We start from the raw sequence: 9,365 nt of genomic DNA, 5'->3' as shown, positions 1-9,365 counted from the left end.
GAGGGTCGAGGCCCGAAACGTCAGCCTCTCTGCTCCTATGATGCTGCTTGGCCTGCTGTAAACCTCATTATAGTTTGGCAAAAGGACTTATTGGTCTTTCCCCACTGCATGTTGGTGGCAGCTGCCCTAAGCTTTAGAGTATCCCTTAGCACATAGTCTGGACCTTAGAATTTGCCAGTCTGCACACTCAGTCAGGTCAAATTCTTCACATTGGAAAACCACATTAACTTATGGCTGGAATATGTATTGTGTTGGTGTGTTTCATGTTACCTTACCTGTGATTTACACCATATAGTATCAGTGAATTTAATTGTCTTTTGGTAACTTATACAAAAGAATAAAAGAGAAGTACAGCACAGGAACAGGCCCTTCAGCCCTCCAAGCCTGTGGTGATCATCATGTCCTAACTAAACTAAAAATAAACCTTTATGCCTCCATTCCCTCCCCATTCATGTAACCACCTTGATGCCTCTTAAATGTCGTCAACCTACCCGCTTCCACCACCTCTTTTGGCAGTGCATTCCAGACTCCTACCACTCTCTGCGTGAAAAACTTCCCTCGTACATCTCCCTTAAACTTTCCCCCTCTCACTTTGAATTTGTGCCTCCTTGTAATTGAAAATTAAACCCTGGGAAAAAGCCTCTGACTATCCACCCTATGTATGCCTCTCATAATTTGTAGACCTCTATGACAGCTCCTCCCAGCTGCCGTCTTTTCAGTGAAAACAATCCTAGCCTTTTTAATCTTTTGTCATAGCCAATGCCCTCAAAACTGGTCAACATCCTGGTGAATCTTCTCTGCATTCTCTCCAAAACTTCCATGTCCTTCTGATAGTGTAGTAACAAAAACTGCACACAATACTCCAAATGGGGCCTAACAAGGGCTTTATATAGCTGCAACATGGTTTGCCAACTCTTGTATTCCATGCCCTGGCCGATGAAGGCAAGCATGCCATATGCCTTCTTAATCACCTTGGCCACCTGTTTTGCCACTTTTAGGGAACTGTGGACCTGCTTATCCAGATCCGTCTGGATATGTTAATGTTCCTAAGGGTTCTGTCATTTACAATATAATTCACACCTAAATTTGATCCTCTAAAATGCATCACCTCGCATTTGTCTGGATTAAACTCCACCTGCCTTTTCTGTGCCCAAGTTGCCAATCTATCTATATCCTGTTGTATCCTTTCACAATCGTTGACACTATCAGCAACTCCACCAATCTTTGTGTCATCTGTGAACTTACTAATCAGACCACCTATACTTTCCTCCAGATCATTTGTATATTCTACAAACAACAGCGGCCTAAGACTGGTCCCTGTGGAACACCACTAGTTACCAGTCTCCATTCTGAAAAACACCCTTCCACCGCTACCTTCTGTCTTCTGTGACCACGTCAGTTTTGTATCCATCTAGACAGGCCACCTCGAATCTCATGTGATTTTAGTTAATGTACCAATCTGCCATGTGGGACTTTATCAAATGCCTTACCAAAGTCCATATAAACTACATCCACAGTGCTTCTCTCATCAATTATCTTTGTCACCTCTTCAAAAAATTCAATCAAGTTGCTGAGACATGACCTTCCTCGTACGAAATCATGTTGCCTGTCACTAATTAGTCCACTTTCTTTTGAATGCGTATATATCTTGTCCCTCAATATCTTCTCCGAGAGCTCCCCATCACAGATGTCAGGCTTACTGGCCTATAATTTCCTGGATTATTCCTGCTTCCTTTCTTAAACAAGGGAACAACATTGGCTCATCTCAAGTCCTCTGGAACCTCACCTGATGTCAAAGAGGATGTGAAGATATCTGCCAATGCCCCAGCTATTTCTTTCCTTATGTCTCGCAGGAACCTGGGATAGATCCCATCTGGCAGTGGGGAATTGTCTACATTAATGCAATTTAGGATACTCAAAACTTCCTCCTTCAATCTATTGACATTCTCTAGAGTATGCACACACTCATCCCTGACCTCAACATCAGTCATGTCCTTCTCCTTGGTAAATACTGATACAAAGTACTCATTAAGAATCTCTCCCATTTCCTGTGGCTCCACGCATAACTTCCCTTCTTTGTCCTTGAGTGGGCCTATTCTTTCCCTTGCTACCCTCTTCTAATATATGCATAAAAGCCTTGGGATTCTCCTTGACCCTGTTTGCTGAAGACATTCCATGGTCCCTTATAGCTTTCCTAAATCCACGTTAAGTTCCTGCCTAATTTCTCTATACTCCTCAATGGCTTTGTCAATTTGTAGCTGCCTAGAATGTTGTGTGCCTCCTTTTTCCTTTTGACTAAGTTTACAATTTCCCTTATCATCCAAGGTTCCTGAATCCTGCCATTCCTATTCTTCAGTTTTGTAGGGACATGCATGTCCTGCACTTTAATCAACTGGTCTTTAAAAGCATCCCACATGCTAGACGTAGATTTACCCTCAAATAACTGTTCCCAATCCACATCCTCCAGTTCCTGCCTAATTTGAATGTAATTGGCCCTTGCCCAATTAAGCACCCTCACCTGAGGGCCACTCTTATCCTTGTCCATGACTACTTTAAATCTTATGGAGTTATGGTGACTAAGCCCAAAATTCTCTCCTACTGAAATATCAATCACCTGTCCTAGCTCATTCCCTAAGGCTAAGTCTAATATGGCCTCCTTTTTGGTTGGATTGTCAACATACTGCTTCAAAAAGCCCTCGTGGACCCACCAAACAAATTGCTCTCCATCCGAGCCTCCTGCTCTATGGGAGCCCCAGTCAATAAGAGGAAAGTTGAAGTCACCCACCACAATTCTGCTGCTTTTGATGGCCCATAGCGCATCATGCATGCCCAGTGTTGAGTTGCTAGATCTGTTCAAAGTCTGTCCCATTTAGCACGGTGATAGTGTCTTACAACACAATGGAGGTTATTCTCAATCATTACGAGTACATTTTTTTTGCTCCTCCCACATGAATGGTTTCCTATGGCATAGTGCCATCGTCACTTAGCTCATCCATCCTGTAAGTCCTCACTGTCACCAGAATTGAAATGAAATAAATTATGCTAGCCAGTTACAAAACATATGGATTCAGTGGCTTTCTTTAAGTGACTGGCTGGTTTGTGATGCAGAGTGACACCAACAGTGTAGGTTCAATTCCTGCTCCAGGCTGAGGTTACCATGAAGTTCCCAAGCTCACCCTCACCTGAGGTGTGCTGACCCTCAAGTTAAACCACCACCAGTCATCTCACTCTCTCTAATGAGGGAGCAGGACAATGGTGACTTTACCTTTCAAGTCCCAAAAATAAATTAGATTTTTACAGAGAGATTCAATTCCCTTTCCTATGGCCTACATCGAGTTGGAGTGTCCTCCTTGAGTGCTGGAGAACTTCATGATAGTTTGTGAAATAGTACTGGAAGGCAGCAGCCAGACTTCTAGCTGAACAAGAACATGACCCTGTGAAGCACAGACAGGAATCATTGGGTCTGTTGTGTTTTAGTTTCACAGAGAAACAGTCATGAGAGCAGAAGCTGTTGTGCGATGTTGGAGGTTGGTGATAATAAAGGTCAGTGTATCCCATTGCCAAGAGGCACTTTGCATCAAAGGCAGTAGAAATCACACTTGGGTGCCAAAAGAAATCCAGCAGGTTGTCTGTATATATGTATATTGATATGTATCATATGATTGCTTACACAGTACTACCAGTTGAAATGGCAATGTGTAACTAACTCACTGATACAGTTATATGTAACTTACTGTTTTGGTCATGTATAACTCACCAAAACGGTCATGTGTAACTCCCTGTTACAGTAATTTGTAACTCACTGATATTGTCATGTGTAACTCATTGATACAGACATGTGTAACTCCCCGATATAGTAATGTGTAACTCCCCAATACAGTAATTTGTAACTCACCGATATGGTCTGTGTAACTCCCTGATACAGTAATTTGTAACTCACCGATATCGTCATGTGTAACTCCCCAATACAGTAATTTGTAACTCACTGATACAGACATGTGTAACTTACCGACGCGATGTTTCAACTCTGATGAGAGGAATGAGCTGGAAATCAGGCTCCAGGCCGCCATGAACAATGCCAAAAGTGTCAACGTTTTATTGAATTACCAAAATGATTAATTTGTCTCTCTTTTGTAGTACCAGCAGAGTAAAAGAAATAGTCAACTCAAAAAATAATTCAAGTGTGATAAGCAAGACTTATTAGTACAGTGAAGAGGATTCACACATTTCTCCAGTTCATCCCTTTTTATTCAGGAGCTTAATGAGTTAGGGTATTCTGCCTGGAATCCTAACAAATTGGTGAACCTCACCCAGGGATCAGTCATAACAAAGGCTAGTTTGTAGGTTAATTAGTAAGCTAAGAGAACGTTATTGCTTATTGCAAAAGGAATTGAACATAAAAGTAGGGACATTTTGGAATCATAGAATTTTACAGTAGAGAAGGAGACCATTTGACACATCGTGTCTGTACCGTTCCTGAAAGACTACTCAGCCAGTCTGATCCTCCAGCCCTATCTCTGTAGCCCTCTAAATTCATCATTTTAAAATATATATCCAGCTGTCTTTTGAAACGTCCGAATGGAATCTGCCTTCATCACTCTCCCAGGCAGCACATTCCAAATCCTAACAGCTCTCTGAGTAAAGAAGTTTCTCCTCATCTCACTCCTTGCCCTCTTGCTGACAATCTTGAAATTGTGACCCTGAGTTACTGACATAACAACTCATGGAAACAAAATATCCTTCTTTACCCTATCAAAGTTGTTAATAATTTTGAACGCCTCAATAAGGTCACCTCCAAGAAGAATAAAAGCAATTTCTTTAACCATTCGTTTTATCTGAAATCCCTCATTCCTTGTTTCATTCTAATAAACCTCCTTTGAACTCTCGCCAGGGCTTTAACATCCTTCCTTAAATAAGGTGCCCAGAACTGAACACAATATTCCAAATGTGATCTGACCAATGATTTGTAGATGTTTGGTATCATTTCCTTGCTTTTATACTCTATGCCTCTATTTAAAAACACAACAATCCTATAAGCCTTCTTCACAACTGTTTCAACTTGCCTGGCCATCTTCAGAGAATCATGCACGTGAACCCCGAGGTCCCTCTGCTCTTGTACTCCCCTCATTATTGTATCTTTGAGCCTGTATTGTCTCTCCATGTTTCTTCTACCAAAATACATAACCTCATTTTTCTCTGAATTGAAATTCATCTGCCAGGTATCTGCCCATTTGGCCAATTTGTCATTTTCTCTCTGAAGTCGCCCAGCGCCATTCTCACACCTTGCCCTCAACACCCATCTCCAAATCATTTATATAAATCAAAAAAAAGCAAGGTCCCAATGCCAATCCGTGGGAATAGCAATTTCCTAACCAACGTGCCATGTGGCACTGTATCAAATGCTTTCTGAAAGTCTAAACATACAACATCCACAGCATTATCCTCATCCACTGCCTGTGTGACCTCGTCAAAGAACTCAATTAAATTTGTCAGACATGACCTGCCCTTGACAAAGCCACATTGACTCTCAAATACGAACTTCTTTTTCTGTCGGTATGTATTTACCTTATCCCATATTATGTCTTCCATCAGTTTTCCCACTATTGAAGTCTAGCTGACAGGTCTACAGTTTCCTGGGTTATCTTTTGTTCCTTTCCAAAATAATGGTGTCACATTCACTCTCTCAGCAATCTCGGACACATCCTAGAGTGCTGCCAGCCTTTATAGCAACTCTTCTTTATCCATCACTATACTGTTTGTTTGTTTCAACACTCAGATTTTTACTGGGCCATTGTCTCCATCATCTGATTTGGTAAATACAGAAGCAAAATATTCATTTAGTACTTCTTCCATACGTTTTGCTTCAGTGAACAGCTTTCCTTACTTGTTCCTTATAGGCCCCATTCTATCCTTCACTAATCTTTTACTGTTAATATGCTTGAAGAATATTTTTCTGTTTATTTCAGCTCAGTCTGCCATCATCTCCTCATGGTTCCTCTTAGCCTTCCTTATTCCAGCCTTAGCCTCTCTCCTGAATTTGAGATACCCTTCCTGATTTCTATAGCTTTTATTTTTCCGATATGAATGATTTGCCTTCTTCCTTATTTTCCTGTACCATCTTTATTCATTGGTCCCTTGGTCATTCAGAACTTGAGTATTGTGGAGAAAGAGAATACTGTGAAAGATTTTTTGTTTTGCAGAAATCAGATTCATGAATACCAAATCGCAAGGGGAATAATAATTTATAGTCCATGAGAAATTGAATGCTAATTGGATGGCAAGTGGAGTCTGACTAGTTGAGGTGTGGCCATGGAGAATATAACCAGAAACAGTAACCCGAAGTTTTTGTAACCAAACCTGCCGACCAATCAATCATGCATTATAAATTATTTAATCCATTGAAATTTAATATTCTTGCATATGTTCTGATGAAGTTAAGAGAAAAAGAAATGAAAATGTCTCTTTTTTCAGCAACACTCATAATTGACCAGATACAATGTGGTTTATCCATGGGTTTAACGTTATGCTGTGTCAGATACACTGTATAGTATCAGCACTGGACCGTGTTAGTGAATCACCAGACATAATTATACAGACCTAAAACAATCTAACACATCAGCTCTTTAGTGTAATTACCACAGTGTTTTTTTAATAATTTGACTGTAAAGCCATAATTATCACCCATCATACAATAATAATTTTACATCAGCAGTTTAAAGGGGAAGCTGATAGAGTGATACTTGTTATTTATATTTCAATGGAAAAGATATTCAGTTAGTGGAGCTATTCAGAGTAACAGCTAGCTGTAGAGAAGTAGAAACTGAAAGAACTGTGGACGTTGTAAATCAGAGACAAAAATAGAAATTGCTGGACAAGCTCAGTTCTGAGGAAGGGTCACAATCTGAAACGTTAATTCTGATTTCTCTCCACAGATGCTGCCAGACCTGCTGAGCTTTTCCAGTAATTTCTATTTGTCTGTAGAGAAAATAGCTTCCTTTCACTATAGCTACTTTAGAAGCCCAAATAATTTCAAATCCAAATACTTTCTGATCAAATTACTTGTAAATCAGAATAATACAGAATTTTAAATAAAAACTGAAAGGACTGTGTATGCAGAATTTTAATTGCTTTATCTGAAGAGAAAACCAAAGCTGCCACAATAAACAAGGCTCCAGAAGACTTAAGTGTAACCACCACTCAATTTACACTGATTTGTTTGAACCATCCAATCAATCTTTGAAGGCAGATTTCTGGATTGGCACAGCTGCATTTCCTGGTAAAATGCCACATTTTGCCAGCTGCTTTCCCGTTTTCCAGGGAGCAATTCCTTGACCCAATGGTATTGTTCACTCCAAACAAGCTCCAATCTCTGTTCCACGTAACTATTTATTCATCTGCTAGCAGTAATTCAAACTTTAATACACTCTGCTCAGTTGTCTGGTTATCACTGCTCAAAGGATTGGATTTCATATTCAGTGACTTGAGGGAGGGCATAGAGGCAAGTCTCTCAACTGGTATCTCTGAAAAATAGAAGTAGATCATTGAACTCTTCACCCTGGTGAAACTGAGAGAATAGGAGAAACTTTAGACTTTAAACTTCATGTTCAGGGTAAATGCAATGTGGGGTTTCCAGTTGTGTCAACAAGCTGCTAAGGAATGAGAGATTAAAAAGTATTGGTTGCCTACTAAGTGTTATTTAATAGATGTTAGTTTTAGTTAGTCTGTTACAGTAAAATACTTACAAAAATGAAATCTTATTTGCAATTCATTGTTGGGAAATCCATACCTCCTTCTAAAAGCTATTGATTTCTACAGAGTTTCTACTTGGGTGGCATGGTGGCTCAGTGGTTAGCACTGCTGCCTCACAGCACCAGGGACCCAGATTCGATTCCACCCTCGGGCGACTGTCTGTGTGAAGTTTGCACATTCTCCCTGTGTCTGCGTGGGTTTCCTCCGGGTGCTCTGGTTTCCTCCCACAGTCCAAAGATGTGCAGGCTAGGTGGATTGGCCATGCTAAATTGCCCGTAGCATTCAGGGATGTGTAGATTAGGTGGGTTAAAGGGGAAATGGGTCTGGGTGGGATGCTTTGATGGTTGGTGTGGACTTGTTGGGCCAATGGGCCTGTTTCCACACTGTAGGGATTCTATGATATAAAAAAAATTACAACAGCTTTCAGAGTTAGAGTTTACAGCATGGAAACACACCCTTCGGTCCAACCCATCCATGCTGACCAGATATCCTAAATTAATCCAGTCGCATTTGCCACATATCCCTCTAAATGCTTCCTATACATATACTCATCCCAATGCCTTTCAAATGTTGCAATTGTACCAACCTCCACCACTTCCTCTCACAGCTCATTTCATACGTTCACCTCTGCATGAAACAGTTGCCCCTCAGGGCCTTTTTCTATCTTTCCCCTCTCACACTAAATACACCCTTTCAGATGATTTTGCCAAGGGGCAGCACACAGATGATAAATATGGGGAGGCTGGTCTTGGGGGACATCAGAAGTAACAGCACAGGAGCAGGAGAAAAAGGACTCTGGTTAGGTCAGCAAGAATGGAACAAGCTGAGATAAATCCATGATCATCATTCAACTCATTTTTATTCCAGATTTTTATTGAATTCAAATTTCACCATTTGCCATGTGAGATTCAAATCCATGTTGCAGTTTATCAGCCTTAGCTGGGCTCTAGATTACCAGTTCAATGATATTACCACTACACCACTGCCTGGAGAAGGTGGGGAGAGGTGGTTTAAGAAAATAGTTTTCAATTCTCAATGTTATTTTCTCATTTCCCATGATCGTGGAGTAGTGAGCAGTTTTCACAGGCATCAGCAGAACCACACTGTGCTCTTGATGACCCAGACTGATATGGTGGTGGATGAATAAACCAGTTGTCCATTGTGTCCTCTGAAGTCTGTAGACCTTGGTATTAAGGGCCTTGGTGTTAAGGGAGTGAGGGTGAGCACCGTACCAAAGGGAGAAGCCACAGCATTTCTTTTTGAGGATGGGCTGAGGGGCAGATGAGTAAACCAATAGCTGCAGAAGTGGAATGCAGTGGTGCAGTGGTAATGTCACAGGATTTGTTGGGATAATGCTGCCACTTTAAAAAAGGTTATTTATGTCATTGTTTTTTTTGAAGAAAGCTTGTAAAGGCAGAGGTACCAAAGAGTCTAGGGAATAACAGTTTAACAATGGAAGGGGAGTGGCCAGTTCTCCCAGTTCAGGTTTTTTTCTAGTATTTTTTGCCATAGCAGTCACAGATATTTTGTGCACCGGAAGTGTTGCAAGCTTCAGTAAAAGATTCCTCGGACTTTCTCTGAAATCTCTCTCTGGATGTTGTTCCCTCCTGCCTGTA

The 9,365-nt window shown here is 40.9% G+C and overlaps 1 protein-coding gene across 1 annotated transcript in view; it reads right to left on the bottom strand.

Moving 5' to 3' along the window:
• Positions 1 to 7,102: 7,102 nt before the first annotated feature.
• The window catches only part of LOC109917576 (leucine-rich repeat-containing protein 20), a 4,548-nt gene continuing 2,285 nt past the window's right edge, over positions 7,103 to 9,365 (bottom strand). The window contains exon 3 of the mRNA XM_048616170.1: positions 7,103 to 7,520. Within this exon, the coding sequence (XP_048472127.1) occupies positions 7,387 to 7,520 (134 nt within the window). The 3' untranslated portion in view covers positions 7,103 to 7,386. The remainder of the gene's footprint in view (positions 7,521 to 9,365) is intronic.

Source organism: Rhincodon typus, chromosome 34 (assembly GCF_021869965.1).
Source record: "Rhincodon typus isolate 14 chromosome 34, sRhiTyp1.1, whole genome shotgun sequence".
Lineage (NCBI taxonomy): Eukaryota > Metazoa > Chordata > Chondrichthyes > Orectolobiformes > Rhincodontidae > Rhincodon > Rhincodon typus.
The sequence above is the reverse complement of the archived record's forward strand: the minus strand, read 5'-3'. Positions and strand labels throughout refer to the sequence as shown.